Raw genomic sequence first — 19,802 nt, forward strand, 5'->3', positions numbered from 1 at the left:
GTATGTACTTGTCTCTATCCAAAGTGTCAATTCTCTTTTCTGCCTCATTCCTCTACTCTCATGAGTCATTTTTGAAAGGTTTTCTGACAACAGTTTAAAAAAGGTGATGGTGGATAGAGCCCCAGCACACAGACTGTACTTCATATCCTTCACTCTCAATGGATCCTGTAAGCTGTGTGGAGGATGGGGGTGTCCATTGTCTCCAATCAGCTCTCAGTGTGTAACTTGAGATTCCTACCCTCTGCTGGAGCTGAGAAAAAAATCCTTTGATCTGTGTGTTTTTAGAATTTTCTACAGGACAGATAGCTGTAGAGGCTAGTCACTTCACTGCATTTATTTAAGAGTTTTCAACCACGTTAAGGCTGATGAATCACGTGTGTGTGTTTAGTTTTGGCACAGCATATCAACAAGATATCTTAAATTTAGTGCAGGATCTGGCGAACAGCAAGCTAATCCACAGCTCCCAATGGTGTGGGAAAAATCAAAAACATATTTGAAAGAATAATTTACATCCAAAAACTAAAGCAGGTTTGAAGAATGAATAACTATCAATAAAGGATTTTAAACCAAAGCTGCCATTCGTGCTTAAAATTGGACTACAGACAGGTGCATAGAGACAAAGGTTATAAAAAGCAGTAGAAAAGCAAGCTTCAAAAATTAAAAGACTGGAGGCTGACAGCTGGATTTAGGAAAAGTCAAAAACACATAGTACCCTGATACAGGATGATGGGGAAAGTACTTACTGGTTGGTAACACTGCTGGTTTAGGTGGATCTGTAGGGGTGCTTTTATTTGTACCAGGGCTCAAAAGTTTAACATAGTTGGCCGGGAACCAACCAATCTGTCTCTTCTTTCCACGGGCCTGTAAAGATTCAAATTTAAATAAAATGTTGAAAGTCTGTGATGTAAAATAAAATAAGATTTTTGATTTACTGAACATTTTTTCTTAACGTACGTTAAGGGACACAGAATTACGTCATTTAGGCACACTGAGTTATATGCTGCTGCTTTCAGGAGATTGGACATTGGAAAAATAAAGCTGTAATTATAGTCTGGTGTAACGCCTACCATTCGCATTACGCCTATTTTGTAGCAAACATAAGAATGAGGGGGGGGGGGGGTTCTTGTGTTCCCGTTTACGATACATAAAAAATCCTGTTTACTTAAATTGAATATCAAGGCGAGGTGCACACTGCTGCACTCTGATTTTGATCTGATTTTCAGTGCAATTATGGATGTGGTTTGCATCTCCTATGGAGCCAAAATCACACTGGAATTGTGCCAAAGTAGTACAGGAACTTTTTCTAAAATAACGCTGCGTTAAGCAAGCCTGTGCTGACTGATCCTCCAGATGAAGATTGACCAGATATCCAACTATAGGGATGCCCTGAGCGTGAACCAGAGCAATAACAGGGTCTAGCACCTTGGTGAAGACCCAAGATGCAGTGGACAGCTGAAAGGGCAACAAATTGGTATTCTTGTGTGCCCACTTCAAACCAAGAGTAATGCTGGATGATGTGAACATGCAAGTAGACATCCTTGATGTTCACAGAGATAGATGGCCCCCCAGATGGAGAGGCAAAGACTGACCTGGCGGATTTCATGCAGAACTTTTGTACCAAGATAGGTGGTGATAGCCACCTTCAGACCCAGTATGGGGAAGGTGGGATGTTATTCAAAGATTTCCTTAAGAGGTGTTCCACAACAAATGGGATACCCAAGGGGCAATTCTTGTACTGGTATATAACATTTGAGCGAAAAAAGGATATTTTGCATAAAATGTCTGCTAAACTGTTAACACAGTAAAATAGAGCCATAGGCATGTGCTCCAGTTGTTGGGGGACAGATGAATCTGTCAGGATAGATCAAAGACTCAAACATATCCATGGACTAGACGGCTAAGGTCTGACAGATGACATGGTAGCTCAGGTAGGCTGCAGGGCAGGGTCTGCAAGGGAGAATTAGGCCTTAGAAATGGCTTTAAACACCGAGAGATCTTCAACAGCAACAGTCAGGATCTTAAGACCGGAAATGGTGGAATCCACAAGGGAATGCTCCACTTCTTTAAGAAGTTTACTGGGAAAGTTTAGGTGGGTTAGGGACTCAAAGGAGTCTAGACTAGTAATCTTGCAAATTCTGGCACTATGCTCTACTGCATCAAACACCATTGAGGTCTGAGTTAGGAAGCAATTCCAGAACACACAGTCACCACACCTCCACTGAGAGATTGTATTTTCCAATGCCCTCAGCTGAAGATGCAGAGACAGCAGAGCCTCAGTCTCCTGCATTCAGTCAGCTAGTATGGAGATGTTTAGCTAACAGAAAAATGCCTCCTTGAACATAAAGGAAGAAGCCATGCTTGAAAAACCAAGGTAAGAGGACTCAAGCAGGGTGCAATTGTAGATGTTGATAGATCAAGTGCTGAGAGGGGCTGCAGGACCACTCCCTCTGCGCTAGAGATCCCACATACTGCCAGGTATATACTAAAAAGTCCCAATAAGGGAATCACAAGTGGAAGTAGGGTTATCAAGCTGTCTGTGACTTAGCAGAGATCACCCATGGTCTCCTTTTTTTGGCTCTACAGTTAAGGAACATGTTGATGATGCAGACTGTGGGAGTGGTCGACAGAATGCATACCATAGGAGGCAGCCCTGAGCAAGCACAGTGGCCTGTTATGCAGTTATGGAGCCATTTGGGTATATAAGGTGTCGGATTTCCTAGGACACTAGCAAAACAAGTAGCCATGATGGGCGTGTGCGAGAGGTTATAACTAGACCACCCAATGTACATGAATATCATGCTGAGGCCCTTAATATATGATTAAGAAAATACTTTACATCCAAGTTTAAAATTAAAAAAATAAATAAAAAAACATATATATATATATATATATATATATACATAATTTGGAGTCCTTTTAAAAAATGTCCTATCCCCAGGCAACATACATGTACTCCGCTTTACAAACAAATATAGCAAGCAGATAAATATTTAAATATGATTGAGAGCACTTGAGTCAGGTACCAGCCTCATTCCTTAAGACAAGCTCTGTCACTGTGTATGCAGGGGGAGGGGTCATGTTAACACAGCTTCCCTGGCTGCCTGAAACATGCCAACCAAAGAAGCTGTGAAGCCTGGCTGCCTGCAAAAAAAAAAAAAAAAAAAAAAAAAAAAGACAGGGGTGCCTTTAACAGGGAGCAGTGGCAACTGTGCTTAACCTTCCTAAAGCCCACAATTCAGGCTTCTATCAGGGTTGTAGCAGAGAAGCCACAAATTAACAAATAAAGGAATGATCTACACATTTCAAGTCAGTTTCACTGGAGAAGCGAATACAGGTATTTCGACCTGTATTTATTTTATTGAAGGCTTATGAGAAGAGTTCTTCATGATCTGGGATACCTGAAGCATTACACAGAAAAAATGGTCTGTGTCAAAAGGCTTTGTGCTTGTGTTGATGACATCAAATTTGACATCTATTTGAGCTGCATAGGAGATCATTTAGAATGTATATGACTTGCAGTTCACCTCATTCAAGTTGGTTTGACAAAACCATAGATTTATATTGGAATGCAAATTCCACTTGAAGTGAACAAAAGCCCTTCAGGACAAGCCCAGATAAGGAGTTCAGAACAAATGACGTAACATTTCTGGCTGCCACCCACACAATCTTCTAACATAATCTGTCTCACATGGCAGCTAAATGAAATAACAACAAAAATATACCTGTAACTCTCCTTCCCACCAGCCTCCGGGGTTCTTCTTCCTAATCAGGATCAGCTGGCCAGGAGCCAAGGTCAGCTGCTCAGGACCGGTAGCCGTATAAGGAGCAATAACCTGAGCAATTTCTGAAGGGCAAACAGAAGTAAAAATAATTTACCAGGCAACACTTTTCTAGATCAAGTATTCACTAGACAAAAGTTACTATGTAGTATTTTTGTGGTGTATATATATATTTATCTAATTGCCAATTTCCCTTGTCAAGCTCATAAGGTCTGACATTGGGAAAACACAGGGAAGTGGAGGCCACAATTTATTTTTCCAAAAGGATTAAGACGTCCTGATTTAAAGTGGTAGTAAAGTCTGTTTTTTTACGTATATCTACAGGTAAGCCTATAATAAGGTTTACCTGTAGGTACTGTAAAACTCTCCTAAACGGTGCACATTTAGGAGATATTTACCTGTTTAGAGCACTGGCGCATGCGCTCTGTGCCATAAAAAGTAACTCCCATCACTGACTGACATCGTTGCGGCTCAGCCATTCAAGCCGCTGGAGATCAGAACCCAGAAGAAGGGCCGAGTGAAGATGGAAGCCATCTTTGTTTTAAGGTAAGTTTCACATAATGTCCTAGTATGCGATGCACACTAGCACATTATGCCTTTGTCTTGCAGGGAAAAACTTTTTTTTTTTCCTTTCTAGAGTATACTACCACTTTAATGCTATTTGTGCAACTGCAGTGTGAAACAAAGGAATTTTGACTTATCTGTAAATTCCATATCTGGGGTACAGAACAGCACACAGGCTCAATATTCATAGACCCTAACCTAAAGGGCTGTATCTTCAGGTGATTGGAGACTGGCAAAGCTTTGAAGGACATGGTTCTTGGGCATCCCCCTAAAACTTTACCCATCTCCATGAATACTCAGTATTGTAACAAACAATGAAGAGAACATAGGATTAGAAGAGAGGGTGGCCTGTGTCCAAGTCTTCCATCAAAAGGAAGGACTGAATTTAAAATTGGAAGTTTAAACCTGGTAGAGCATTGAACAGTTCTGTGTTTTGAGGAAGTAGAGGCACCTAAGGAGAGTAGTTTTGGATCTTTCCTCTGTGGAAAAAGCACCTTGCCTCCTGTTACATCTTTTATGAATTTGTCAAGTGCTTCACCAAAGAGGTGTCCTCCTTCAGGATATATGTGTGAGGCATCTTTAACAGGCAGCTTTGGATGACAAGGCTTTGAGCCACAAGATTATGTGCATCTGGAAGGGAATCAGAGCCACAGTACAGTCCTGGAATACAGGAACATATTGGTTGTGCATTGTCCTAGTCCAGTTAGCTGAGTTCTTACACACAGAAATTGCAACAACAGCTGGTTGCAGAGATGGGCCTGCAAATGCAAATAGATCCTTTAAAAGCTCCTCAAAATTCCTATCCACAGAATATTTGAATGAAGGAACAACTTCATTTAGTACAGTGAGAGGTTATTTAAGACTGAGATTAAAGGATCTACTACCAGAACAATTCCCTTTTTTGTGAACTCTTTTTCCACTGGATAACATTCAACAAGGCGAGGTGAGAATCTCTTCTGGTTTTACCTAATCCACATAAAATTAGTCAATTCTATTTGATCAGGAACAGGAAATTATTATTATTATACAGGATTTATATAGCGCCAACAGTTTGCTCAGCACTTTACATTATAGTGGGAGACAATACAGTAACAATACAAGAGGGATTTGAGGGCCCTGCTCCTTGGAGTTTACAATCTAGGAGGGAGGGGTGACTGGTACAATAGGTAACAACTGTGGGGGATGGACTGGTTGGAAGAGAAAAGGATTCCAGTATTAGCAGAGGGCGGGATAGGCTTCCCTGCAGAGATAGGTTTTCAGTGATCGCCTAAAAGTAAGTAGAGTAGGCGATAGTCTGATAGATTGGGGTAGGGAGTTCCAGAGGATGGGTGACGCCCTGGAGAAGTCTTGGAGACTAGCATGGGAGGAGGAGATAAGGGAGCTAGAGAGTAGGAGGTCTTGCGAGGAGCAGAGTGAACGGTTTGGGTGATATTTAGAAATAAGATCGGTTATGTAAATTGGGGCAGTGTTGTGGATGGCTTTATATGTCATTGTTCGTGTTTTGAATTTTCTCCGTTGGGCAACTGGGAGCCAGCGGAGGGATTGGCAGAGAGGGGTGGCAGATATGGAATGGTTAGCGAGGTGGATAAGTCTGGCAGCAGCGTTCATGATAGACTGAAGAGGGGATAGCCTGCGATGAGGTAGGCCAATGAGGAGGAAGTTACAATAGTCGAGGCGTGATATGACAAGGGAGTGAATAAGTTGCTTAGTGGTTTCCGGGGTTAGGAACGGTCGTATCTTGGAGATGTTGCAGAGGTGAAGTCTACATGATTTTGACAGCGATTGGATATGGGGCTGGAAGGACAGATGGGAGTCTAGGATTACACCTAGTACCCTGGCATGAGGGGAAGGACTGATGATTGTGTTATCGATATTTATGGTGAAGTCAGTGGAGGTGGCATGGGCTGGGGGGAATACTAGGAGCTCAGTTTTGGACAGGTTGAGTTTGAGAAAGTGCAGTGACATCCAAGCTGATATGTCACTTAGTAGGCTTGTGATGCGAGTGGAGACTGAAGGGGTGAGGTGAGGGGTAGACAGATAGATTTGCGTGTCATCAGCATAGAGATGGTAATTGAAGCCGGAAATGTCTTTTTAGATTTAGCAGATCTCTTCTTTGTGCAAGGCAAGGCAAGACGGAGGAGATTCAATTGTGCAATGCAAGCCTATTGCATAAAACCACAACATCATGTGCACAGCAGCCCAGAGGTGAGAAAACTTCCGCAGTCTCTTCTAGCACCTTCTCTAGGTTTTTCTTATTCCCTCCTGTGTCTGCCTCTTCTAGGGTCAGCATATCAGGATGTGCCTTAAGTAGAGATGGAGAGGTTGGAGAAAAGGCCTGGCATTTTTAGAGCCCTGGACAGCAATGGCTGTACTAAAGCTGTTAGCTGTCTGAGGAATTGTGACATAGTTACATAAAAGTCTTCCTTAGACAGGTAGGCCACCTGCTGCTTGTCTGAGATAGAGTTGGAATTGGATGCAGAGACCGAAGTTAAAATAGGATTCTGCTCCTGTGCAAAAGAAGCATTGTTACTTTGAGACTGAGTGTTGTGCAGCCCTTCGACAGGGCAAATGTATGGCTGACTTTTGCTGTGGCTTCCTTTCCTCTGGTTTCCGCCACAGTTACGGGTGACGGTATTCACCTGTGGAGTACTCACAAAGTAGGGTGCAGATTACAACGCAAGTGTGTCTAGAAGCAATAAGCAGCAACTTGGGTGCAGACCATCCTGTAGTAAAGTTCTCGGGGCAAAAAGGCAGGAAGAAGCGCCCAAGTACATTATAAGGGCTCTATCCTAAGTGGTGTGGGTAGCACCTGGTCATCCACCTGAGATTTTAGCTCCAAACTTGAAGAGTTAACATTGAAAAAATAAAAAAGTTTCAAACACAGTCCTGGTGTTCTTGGTAGTTATAACATAGTAACTCTCATTATTCAGGATTGTGGGGTTACAGTAATAATGTCATAAACAGGGAGCCCCTGTTTTACCTGCCCATGTCACTGATATCCGTATTCCCTAGGTTCTGGGTTCCAAAGGGATGGACCACGGCCCAGTATCGTATCCTGTGGCTAACTATACGCATTGTACAAAGTGCAAAGGTAAGTGTCACACAGGATCCTGTGACAAAAGCAACATTGCAGGCTGTCACCATGGCGGGAGGTCCAGTTCCCAAGGTTTTACAGAGGTTGCATTGATTTGGATGCAGTGTTTCTATTGTATTAGAAGACACTGAAGTGTTCATTGAACAAGGGATTGGAGAATTTTAAGTAAAATAATAAACTAGCTTAGCTTAGAATGATTTCACTGTGAAGAAGAGGCCCATCACCCTAGGACACTGGCAAAAACTTAGGACTCATGAAGTGGGGTGTGATTATGGGGGTGGGGGGCCAAGGGGGCATGTCCTTCAAAGCTTTTCCAGTGTCCAATGAATATCAAGCCTGTGTCCTGTACTGTACAATTAAGAAATTGTTGGAGCAGACATGTCACCACAAGCATGACTCCCACAGGCATGATGGGACCGCAACAGCTGAAGGGCTAAAGTTTGCCTAATCAATAATAAATAATTTCAGGCACTAGGAAAACAATTTGTATTCTCTTACTTATATCCACAATGATATTGTGAACTAATCGGGAAGAGGTTAGACATTAAAGCTGAAAATACATGAATGAGGCTTATGCAGCCCTTCCATTCCCAAACTGCCCCAAAAAAAACTTAAAATAGCAAATTTTTTTTTTTTTTTTTAATTCCAAGAAAAGTGTTTAACACCTACCTGGTTTCTTTCCAAGGCTTCCTGTTTTACCCGCTGTCCCAACACCCTTAAAAAAAAAAAAAAAAAAAAAAAAAAAAAAAAAAGAAAGAAAGTACATTAGAGAAAAAAAGAGGAAAGAAGATATTGATTTCACAAAATATCCATAAAAAAACTGATTCAAGTGATGCATCAAGACTAAACAAAAATTACTTTTGCGGCTGACCTCTACTAGTGATAGCAAAAAACGACAATTTCTTTCTCAGCTGGCAGGCTCTGTAAAACAATACTATGGGCAATACTTCCATAGTATGGGCTTTTGGACACACAATAACCTAGATAAAATACCAAGCTTAGGGTACTTAAAGCCAGAAAAAGGTCCAGCAGATGATCCTGCCCCAGTAAAACAAAACCAAAGAAATCCATTTTGAGAAGAGTTGCACAACATCAGGGACATTACTATTATAGAGGATTTCTATAGCACCAACAGTTTGTGCAACACTTTGCAATATAAAGGGAGACAGTACAGTTACAATGCCAATCAAGAGCAGTTGCAAACCTTTATTTTTTCTCTCTAAAATAAAAAGGTTATAGTTACCTTTCACCAATGATTTTGCACAGAGTGGCCCCATACCTCCTATTCCGGGGTCCCCTGTCCACTACTCTTCCCTGAATGCCCCCTCAGTAAGCAGGCTGCTGTGGGGGCACTCGGGGAGGCATGCACCCAAGCTGGGCTGTGTGCATCCATAGACCCACAAAGTGCAGCTCAGCCCCTCCCTACCCACAGGATTTGATTGACAACAGCAAGAGCCAATGGCTCCCGCTGCTGTCAGAGCCTCCTGGGAAACACAAGAAGAGGAGAGAAGAACTGCAGCAGATGGGACAGCCCTGGATCAAGGGAAGACTCCAGAAATGCAGTCTATACATTATTCATTAACTCTGCTCAACTGGTCAAATTTCGATCCACGTGTGGCCGGCTTAATTGTTTAAGGGGTGTAAATGGGGGGCAGGGGGGTTTGACACTGCTGTTGAAAGGTTTTTGTTTTGTTTTTTTACCTCAATGCAAAGAAAAGTCTTGGATGAAGTGGATGACCTGGTTGATATTTTGAGAGGAGGTTGGTGATGTAGCTGGGGACAAAATTGTGAATGGCTTGAAGTACCACAAAACTGAAGTATCACAAGTGACAAACAACCAGGTATAAAAAAAGTTAAAGATGGCCGCCACACGCAAGACCATGCGCCAGCATAATGTCAGCACTCTTAGATCTGCACACTCCACGCTACCGCATGGTCACGTATGTGGAAGCCATCTTTGTAAGCTTTTATACCTGGCTGTTTATTGTCACTTACTACACTAAAATTACTACACTATATGAGTACTTCCAGCTCCTGTGGTGAGTGTTTTTTCCATACGGTTCAACCATATCCTTGCTGACTTTTCAATAATGACAGCTTCATTGATGCCATCACCAGAGATGTACCACTCAAAGGGACCGTACCAGCTGGAAAGAGGTTGTGACCTGTTTTCTGAGGAATTACTACAATGCTGTTGTGTTGCCTATAATTAAAGCAGCCACAACCTCCGGTGAGTGCAGTGTGTTGGAGGTGGTTCACATGGTGGAAAAGTGTACTGCTGGAACAGAACCTAGCCAGATGCACATGCTATAAAGAACACACGGACACTTATTTTGTTTTACCATAATTACTTTTATTTCTTGCACATTGTGATTTTTGTTTGAGATAGCGATATACTATATCATATGCATACGATTTTCAGATCATATTTAAAGGGTCAATAAATCAAATTTTTTTTTTTTTTGTGTAGCTTGACTGTAGGACAAAACAAATATATAGAAAAAATGAGGAAGGGTTGTAACAGGGCAAACACTGAAAAGTCCTGGGAAATAGTAGTATGGGGTGATCGTGGTATTAGTGGCTACTGTATGAAGAGCGTAGGATTCCGTGTGGCACTGAGGGCAAGGCTTCCAAATAAGCTGTAGCAACTTCTGTAGATGAGAAAAAGGAGAGAAGCGCCTCTAAGTGCAATAAGTCTTTTAATTCAAGTCTAAGTGTAGAAACACTCACGTGTGAAGTAATCATAAGCTTAAAAACCGTGGTTAACAATAGTTAACGGTGGGGTGGTAACCCGGGTGAAGAGCCGTCATCTTACTGCGATGTGGGGAGGTCAGCTCTCGGCTGGAACAGCGTGGTGGCTGGAGGGGAACAGCGGTGAGGCCGGCCGGCGTGCACGTCCTCCCTCAGAGCCGGATGGAACGCACGCTGGAACGTAGCGGCGGCGTGGCCGCGATGACGTCAGATCCCAGGGTGCACTGCGACGCGTTTCGGAGCATGCACTGGCCGTGGAAGGCGGAAGTGCACTCCTTTTTCAAGCTTGACAAAGGAGTGCACTTCCGCCTTCCATGGGCAGTGCATGCTCCGAAACGCGTCGCAGTGCACCCTGGGATCTGACGTCATCGCGGCTACGCCGCCGCTACGTTCCAGCGTGCGTTCCATCCGGCTCTGAGGGAGGACGTGCACGCCGGCCGGCCTCACCGCTGTTCCCCTCCAGCCACCACGCTGTTCCAGCCGAGAGCTGACCTCCCCACATCGCAGTAAGATGACGGCTCTTCACCCGGGTTACCACCCCACCGTTAACTATTGTTAACCACGGTTTTTAAGCTTATGATTACTTCACACGTAAGTGTTTCTACATTTACACTTGAATTAAAAGACTTATTGCACTTAGAGGCGCTTCTCTCCTTTTTCTCAAAACAAATATATACTCATGGGTTTGTGTATTGTTCTATGTTTATGGACACCTATTCTTCATATTATTATTTTTTTTTTTTATATATACTACCTTTTTAGATTATATTAGAACGCTGCACTGTGTTTAAGAGTCAATTAGTAGCTTGGTGATGGTGTTGGTTAAGAAGTGGCATATTCTAAAAAGGTTATGGAGGTAAAGGCAACAAGATTTGGACAGTGATTCAATATGGGGTTGAAAAGGGTCATCCAAGTCAAAACAGCTACTTAGGATATGATTTTAAACAGACACAATCTAGGCTGGGTATGCCTGAAAAATCTAAATTCTCTAATTATGTCCAGTTTGGCAACAGGATGGGTCAGTAAAGTGATTAGGACTAGAGATACACAGGTGTGGGATAAGAGTAGGCAGGGAAAGCGAGGGGGACTTCCAGGCACCAAGAGTAAAATATTGTGGTGCTTGTAGCATAAAAGTGTCTTCCCTCTCGTAAGAAAACCAGGGAACTCAAAATAACATCCAAAAGTGCATACAAAAGGGTTGTAACATGCATCATAAGTTAAAAGATAAGTTCACCTTTTCGGGAAAAAAAATAAATAAATCCACATATCTGTGAAGAAAAAAAAATTTCCTACAGGAGCCTAGAAAGCACTGCACAGAAGATCACAGGTGCAATTCCAGGCTCCTGCAGACTTCTCCTGTACAGGCAAGACAAGAGCAGAAAGAATCAAAGAACTACGAAAGTGCTCATCAGTGCCCTCGCAGTTCATTGAGAACTACAAGTAGTCTGCCACAATGGCAGATGGTAGCTGTAGTTCATTCATTCACAAAACTCTGAAAAATAACGCGACTGTGTGGGCAAAGCCCCACAGTTTTTAAATTGTGACAGTGTTTATCCTTTAAACACTTTTTTAACCATGGTAAAAACACAGATTTAATAACCAGATTCTGAAATTCACTAAATCACCAATCCTCTTCTGGGAGGGCAAAGCTTTATGACTAACACATTTCTGTAAGTCAGACTGATCCCAATGACCATTTCCTACAAAGCACACGTTGGTCCAGCCACAAATTAAACTGCATGCAGGCTTCCTATTAAGCATAAATATTTACCTCAGAATCTTTTAGTCTGACGTAGTTGGAAGGAAAGACGCCGGTTTTATCTCCCACTGTTCCCGTCCACCAGTCTCCATCTTTCTTAATGACTACTATCATATCACCTTGCTGGAAGGTCAGATCTCCTTGTTCATTGCTCTCATATGTGTACATTGCTATGTATTCTGAAAGTAGCAGTAAACAACAATAAAGTTTCAGAAAAGGAAAGACAAGACTGCAATTTTCATATCACACCCTGCCCCATCTTCCCCAGCTTACTCCAAGCAAAATCTCAGTAAAAAGAGTAATATGAGAGGTGTACCCAAGGATTACTGAACAGTAATGTAAGCAGCAAAAGCAAGTCAAATTCACCCATAAGAAAGTTTCATGGAAAAAAAAATAAAATGTCATTTGAGCACATACTGAACTTCAAACAACAACATTGTGGGATGCATGGCAAAACCAAGAGAAAACAATTAAAATGCAAATACTGCACAGAATCTTCATTTATCCATCCTGAACATTTACATATTGTAAATGTTTGCCTTACAAGTTTTGACTTTTGGCCTATAGTGAACATAGCAAATAAACCACTTTGCTTTACTTTTTATACCAAGACCTGTTTCACACTGGAAAGGCAATGTACCCCAATTGTTCTATAACCAATTTGTCCTGCATTGTATGTGCAGTGTAATCACTTGTTTAAAGCAGGGTATACACAACCCAAGATCGTCCGGTCAACCAGCTGTGTACAGCTGTCTGTTCAGTGATCCCCCGCTGTCAGTATTCAATAAAATAGCGGGAGACATCCCTATATCAATTTCGCTTGTGTTGATTCAGGGGATTGATTTTTTTTTTTTTTATCCAAACCACTGGTTGAACAAAAAAGAAAAAAACGACCATGTATAACCAGGGGTGTCCAATCTTCTGACCTTTTTGGGCCACACTGGAAGAAGAGGAATTGTCTTGGGCCTCACATAAAATAGACTAACAATAAGAAAAGCTGATAAGCAGAAAAGGCTGGGCAGATCACTGATCAAGTTAACAATCACTGATGTAAATAATGTACCCGAGTAATAAAACTTAATTCTTTTGCAATATACTTTATTATAAAAGTAAACAAAGGCAACATAAAACAAATGCGATATCTGACACTGTTTTTGATAAACTAACGCATCCATATCTGGTTTGATGGATGTAGTAGCAATTCTCAATGAATTTTCAAGGTGCTCATCAGATGTTTTGATTCTAATTTTGCCCTTTGCCCTTGAAGATAGTTGCTCACAAATATAGTTGCTGCCAAAAACTGAAGACATAAACGTGGTTTGTGAAGGTGTGATAGTGAAGAGTAAGAGATTTTTCTTTGAGAAGATAAATCCTATAGAAGTCCAGTAAAGAGACATTGTCAAATTTTTCTTCAGCTGCATGTGTTTGCTAAGTGTAAATGTATTTTTACAACAAATTTCCCCTCCAAAAATCAACATTTTTCGGTAATGATTTTGTGTTGGGCTGCATTAACAGCTGTCTTCGGCCACATGTGGACCGTGGGCTGGAGGTTAGACACCCCTAGTGTATCCGTGATTTATAATGCTTTTAGATTTTACTTTCATACAACAGCAGTTTACTTCCACAAAGAGATTGGCTGGCTGCACTTGCATGCAGACGTACCTTCACCTTGGACAGCTGGCTTGAATGCTGGTGATGAGACTCTCTTTAAACTGGCTGGACTTTCTGAAGACGTGGAGTCAATACTTTGAGAATTAAGGAAAATAAAAATATATTAAGAACAGATGATAGCATTGAAGAACAGCGACATTCTTATCCTATTGTGTGTCAAACTATTCACTATATCCCTGATCTCTCAAATGATTTCTGTAAGCTGCCGCTCTACCATTATCTTACTAGGAATCTGGCCAGCATAAGCCTCATGTGAAAAACCTGGAAGAACTGAAGCTATTCTGACCAGGGTATTTGAGCGCTTAAATAGACTTTCAAAAGGTAGACACTGAATATACGCAAGCCCTTTAGTCTTAACTTAAAGCAGAGCTCCACCAAAAAAGAGAAGTTCCACTTTAAAACTTCGTCCCCCACTCCCCCCATTAAGGATTGGCACCTTTGGGGAGTAGAGGGTGCGGATACCACTGGATCTAGGGACAGGTGAGTGTCTGTTTTTTTTAAAAAAATCAAACAGCTACAGTTTTTTTAGCTGCTGATTTTTATTAAATTTTTTTTTTATTTTGACCAGAACTCCGCTTTAACAACTTAATATAACTTTACATTTCTAGTAAAATCCCAATCCAGTTTAATAGAAAAAAAAAAAAATCCCATAAAAGTAAAAATTAAAAACAAAAAAGAAGCCTTGGCTGCAATACTCACCCAGTCTCCAAAGTGGTCCCCCGCAGAAAGCCCTCTCCATCCCTAGATGGTGCTTCTCTTCCACTACACATTATTCATCCCACTCATGTGAGCCCTGTCAAGGACATGCTTCTGAGGGTATGGACAGGACAGGGCTGCAAAAAGCGCCACTGCAACATGAAGTGAGAACACTAGAGGTGGGCTTTAAGTAGACAACTGTATAGTAAAAACACTAACAGTAAAAAGTAGTAGTGTTCTGGAAAATATTAGGTACTTGCACAATACAGTTGTTGATAAACAAAGTAGATGGCATAGATGTTGTACAATCAGATTCTAATGCATGTAGCCAGCTTTAGAGGCCTATGGCAGTCCAAAAACCCTTGAGTAATTTTTCTTAGGGGGAATGGTTATCAATTGGTTTGCTTTTTTGCCCCACCTGATCAGCTTTAGTTTTGGACAGAATGGGGAAGAGATGCACATTCTGTCAGGTTATTATTTCTGTGACCTGCAAAGTTAATCGGGGTGATTCCTTCTCACTTCCTGTCAAGAAGGTATAGACCATTAAAAATATAAATATACCACTTTTTCACTTTCTACCTACAGCAAGGGTATAAAAACTTTACTGGCAGGCTATAGAAGAGTATCACACTTAAATTGTAGCCTACCTATCTGGCAGGGTGCACCAAATACTGCCAAATCAACAGCGCTGCTCAAGGAGCGAGAGCAAATGTTTAATAAAGCAGTAATCAGTGGGGGTCCCCAACAGGGAAGCCTGGTGCATGAGAGACTAGACTTATTCCCACATTCCTATACGGTGGCAATACATAGTTTTTTAGCCCTTGCTGAAGCACTTGGCTGAATAAAAAAAAAAAAAGAAAGAGCTATATTACTGTAGATGCAGTCTGAATGCATTACAGTAATTAAGAGGGTTCAACTAGACTTTAATTCTTTAGTTCTGGCCATTTTCATATTGTAAAACTCAAAACACAAGGCAACCTGCGGTTGAATGATGAGAATCTCCCCACTCACACGTGTCATTATTATACAGTATTTATATAGCGCCAGAAAGGTTTGCTCAGCGCTGTACATTAAAGTGGGGGACAGAACATGAGACAATACAGTAACAAAACAATACACAAGGGGTTCGAGGGCCCTGCTCTTTGGAGCTTACAATCTAGGAGGGAGGGGAAAGTGGTACAGGAGGAAATGGCTGTGGGGGATGCAGTGGTAGGAGGAGTGGAGGAGATCAGCTGTTAGGTGAGGGTGGGGTAGGCTTCCCTGAAGAGGTGGGTTTTCAGGGTGTGCCTAAACGTGAGGAGGGTAGGTGACAGTCTAATGAATTGGGGTATTGAGTTCCAGAGGATGGGGGAAGTCCTGGAGAAGTCCTGCAGTCGGGCGTGGGAAGTGGAGACCAGGGAGCTAGAGAGTAGGAGGTCTTGTGAGCGAAGATTACGGGTTGGGTGGTATTTGGGTATCAGGTCGGTGAGGTAGTTTGGGGCAGCGTTATGAATGGCTTTGTATGTCAGTGTTAGTAATTTGAATTTAATGCGTTGGGCAATTGGGAGCCAGTGGAGGGAATGACAGAGGGGGGTGCCAGAAGAGGAGCGATTGGTAAAGTGGATGAGTCTGGCCGCTGAGTTCAGGATGGACTGAAGCGGGGATAGTCTGATGAGGTAGGCCGGTGAGAAGGGAGTTGCAGTAGTCAAGTCGTGAAATAATGAGGGAGTGAACAAGTTGTTTAGTGGTGTCTGGGGTTAGGAACGTACGTATTTTGGAGATGTTGCGTAGGTGGAGCCTGCATTAGTATGTCAACGATTGGACATGGGGTTGGAAGGACAGGTTTGAGTCTAGAGTGACACCTAGGAGCTTGGCTTGCTGGGTGGGACTGATGGTGGCGTTGTTGGTCGTGATAGAGAGGGGGGGGGGCGCGGGCTGGGGGGAAGATTAGGAGCTCGGTTTTGGAAAGGTTCAATTTGAGGAAATGGAGCGACATCCAGTCTGATATGTCGTTCAGCAGGTGGGGGATACGGGCGGAGACTAAAGGGGTGAGGTCATTGCTTGGAGACCTAGTTAACTTTCTTTGGCATAACTGGCCAGCTTCAGAGATCCATTGTTTTTTTAGTGCAGGCTGTGCTTCATGTCCATAAAAAGGAACCTTTTTTGGGCATAGCACGTCTTGCGATCTTGTTTGTGCGATCGTGACGCATTTGCAGTGCAGAAAAACATGCCGCGATTGAGGCAAAATTGCCCTGCATTTTCAGGTGCAATTGAAATGAATGGCACCTGAACACACGATCTTGCGTTTTCACACTTTCACAGCTCGTTTTTCAAATTGCGGGCAGTATCTCCCTAGTGTGAATGGAGCCTAAGCAACCCATTGAAACATCAGTTGTTTTGGAGGCCATGTTGGGTTGCCTCATAAAATACAGAAGCTAAACCACAGAAGATGCTGGCAATGCCAAAACTAAACAAAGTTACACCAATCGATCAGTTGGTGTGCATATGGACAGGTTATTTACTTCTCCGCAGCTTGTTTAAAACAATCAATTTTTTTCCCCCATAAGATTTATAGATGATATGTTCCACTTATTTTGTTACTCCCTTCATCTCTGCTGTTCACAAAACCAATAAGACAAAGACACTAACTGCATATGGTTAAAGAATCCATCACTAGGTTTTGCAATATGCAATATAGTGAAAACATAAAGATTTAGCGTTTTTCAAAAAGACTTAATTGTATGTAACACAGCTGACGTGTCCAGTAATGCTTCCAGCATACCTTGTAGACTTCCTAAGAGGACCTGAAATAAGCTTCACATATGATTTGGGAAACCAGCCCTTGTGACCTTGGACCTCTCCAAACCACCACATGTCCTGCTGTTCCAGAACAGTGATGATGTCATTCTTATTGAAGTTTAGATGGTTGTCTTTCTTGGCTCTCCACGGATATAAGGCCTGTGCTTGAAGTCCTTCCACCTTTTCACCCTTAAAGCAGGAAAGCAAAAACTGACATTTCTTAAAATGCAGATACAAATGACTTACAAAGCTGTATCTAAACCCTACCAATGAACTTCTCGTTTTTGCTGTTTTGATCTGTTAACCCCTTCCCGCCGGCGCCTCCTGGCCCTTTAAGAGTTTCAGAAGCCGGGAGGCGGGGCGGGGTTTAGGGATCCTGTGACCGCCGTGACGCGTCGTCACATGATCGGGAAAGGTCCCAATTGAAAGAGCAGACCGGGACCTTTCCGTGAGTAGCGGACATGTGTTTTTTGTTAATTGCACGCAAATGTGCGGCCGCTCTGTGTCTAGGCCCAGACGCCAGGAGACCGCACATGTGTGTGCGGCCGGCGCGAAGAGGTTAAATATACCAACAAAAAGAATTTAGTTACATCTGTTCTATACGCGCAAAAGAAAAAAAAAAAACACTTGTTGATCCTGCCAGAAACCTTGTGAGCTGATAACATTGCATGCTCTCTTCCTACGTTGATCGATATAGGTTGAAAACATTGATCCTCTATATACGCATTATGGTAAGTCAGTGTTGTCAGGAAGCGTTTTACTGACAGGATCATCAGGTGAAAAAGAAATAAACCTTGACTCTAATCTTTGCCAATCTTTCAGTTTAAGCTAGTGGCATTACCACTGCCCCGAGTTTCCTGTTTCAGTGTGTCTCCCTTCTCTTGCAGCCACCCTTGTATACAGGAACTAGACTTGGTGTCTCCAAACATTTTATGCATCAATAGAAACACAACGCCCCATAGCCTAGGATGGCAAGGCTATCCCCTTCTCCCCCCACCTCTCTTCAAGCTAACAGACCGACTCCAGACTGCACTGCTGTTAAACGTTAACAGTTTCCTGGAAAGAACGTAAGTTCAGGGAAGCAGCACTGACAGTGGAAAATTGTAAACTGCATGTGCCAGGGTAAAATGTTTTATAAATAAATAGGGGATTGTCTATCTTGTGCTTGATGTATTAAGCTGAAAACTGCTAAAGGGTTTAATACCACCTTAATCGAAACATTTAAAATTCTGTATGTATTGCTATGAATTGTGGAACACAAACATATCTACCATTGTATGCAGCTATGCTGTACAATATACTACTTTAAACAGCAATTTTGGGGTTAGTCAGAAATACTAGCGCAGTTAAGCAGCAAATCTCTATGGGATCACTGATAAGAAATCAGCCACAACCCAGAACTTGGGCAACAAAGGAAAGTGTCAGCTGCCAGGGCAATGATGAATTATGGACATATATTACCTTGTTTATCATCCTCTAGGCCAGCGGTTCTCAACCTGGGGGTCGCGACCCCTTTGGGGGTCGAACGACGCTTCCACAGGGGTCGCCTAAGACCATCGGAAAACACATATTTCCGATGGTCTTAGGAACCGAGACACCGCTCCTCGCCGCCACCGCCGTCTCCAGGTGTGGGCGGGATGACATGCCGCCCCTGTCATCTGGACACACCTCGAGATCAATCCTCGCCTGTGATTGGCCGCCGGCACTGTAGCTCAGGAGAGGCACACAGGCGGCCAATCACCGGCAAGGAGGTGGAGCTTGGAGAGGAGGAGCCGAGCGGCACCGTGAAGATCGAGCGAGTGAAGAGGAGGAGAGCGGCCGGAGAAGGAAGACATCTGACAGGTAAGTGTCGGTACCATGGGAGAGGGAGGGAGCGAGCGAGCCCAGGCTGGAGCAGGGGTCTGCAAGGTAAGTATCATTGGTGTCAGTGGGAATAGTGCCCCATCATTGGTGTCACTAATACCAATGATGGGGCACTATTCCTCCCACTGACACCAACGATGGAGCACTATTCCTCCCCCAAATGACACCAACGATGGGGCACTATTCCTCCCCACTGACACCAAGGATGGGGCACGATTCCTCCCCCCACTGACACCAAGGATGGGGCACGATTCCTCCCCCCACTGACACCAAGGATGGGGCACTCTTCCTCCCCCCACTGACACCAAGGATGGGGCACTCTTCCTCCCCCCACTGACACCTATGATGGGGCACTATTCCCCCCACTGACACCTATGATGGGGCACTATTCCCCCCACTGACACCAATGATGGGGCACTCTTCCTCCCCCCACTGACACCTATGATGGGGCACTCTTCCTCCCCCCACTGACACCAATGATGGGGCACTATTCCTCCTCCCACTGACACCAATGATGGGGCACTATTCCTCCCACTGATACCGATGATGAGGCACTATTCCTCCCACTGACACCGATGATGGGGCACTATTCCTCCCACTGACACCGATGATGGGGCACTATTCCTCCCACTGATACCGATGAAGGGGCACTATTCCTCCCACTGATACCGATGACGGGGCACTATTCCTCACACTGATACCGATGACGAGGCACTATTCCTCCCACTGACACCGATGACGAGGCACTATTCCTCCCACTGACACCAATGACGGGGCACTATTCCTCCCACTGATACCAATGACGGGGCACTATTCCTCCCACTGATACCAATGACGGGGCACTATT

At 43.3% G+C, this 19,802-nt stretch overlaps 1 protein-coding gene across 4 annotated transcripts in view; it reads right to left on the bottom strand.

Annotated features, from left to right (window-relative positions):
- ITSN1 (intersectin 1) overlaps positions 1–19,802 on the bottom strand; it is a 221,290-nt gene that overhangs the window by 68,442 nt on the left and 133,046 nt on the right. For all 4 annotated transcript variants that reach the window (XM_089677961.1, XM_089677960.1, XM_089677958.1 and 1 more), the window contains 6 exons: positions 17,076–17,281; positions 13,610–13,692; positions 11,960–12,126; positions 8,107–8,152; positions 3,723–3,844; positions 744–861 (listed from right to left, as the gene is read on the bottom strand). In XM_089677961.1, coding sequence (XP_089534087.1) covers positions 744–861; positions 3,723–3,844; positions 8,107–8,152; positions 11,960–12,126; positions 13,610–13,692; positions 17,076–17,281 — 742 coding nt within the window. The remainder of the gene's footprint in view (positions 1–743; positions 862–3,722; positions 3,845–8,106; positions 8,153–11,959; positions 12,127–13,609; positions 13,693–17,075; positions 17,282–19,802) is intronic.

The sequence above is a fragment of the Staurois parvus genome, unplaced genomic scaffold, assembly GCF_062004578.1.
Source record: "Staurois parvus isolate SC_StPar_1 unplaced genomic scaffold, SC_StPar_1.0 ptg000195l, whole genome shotgun sequence".
Classification (NCBI taxonomy): domain Eukaryota; kingdom Metazoa; phylum Chordata; class Amphibia; order Anura; family Ranidae; genus Staurois; species Staurois parvus.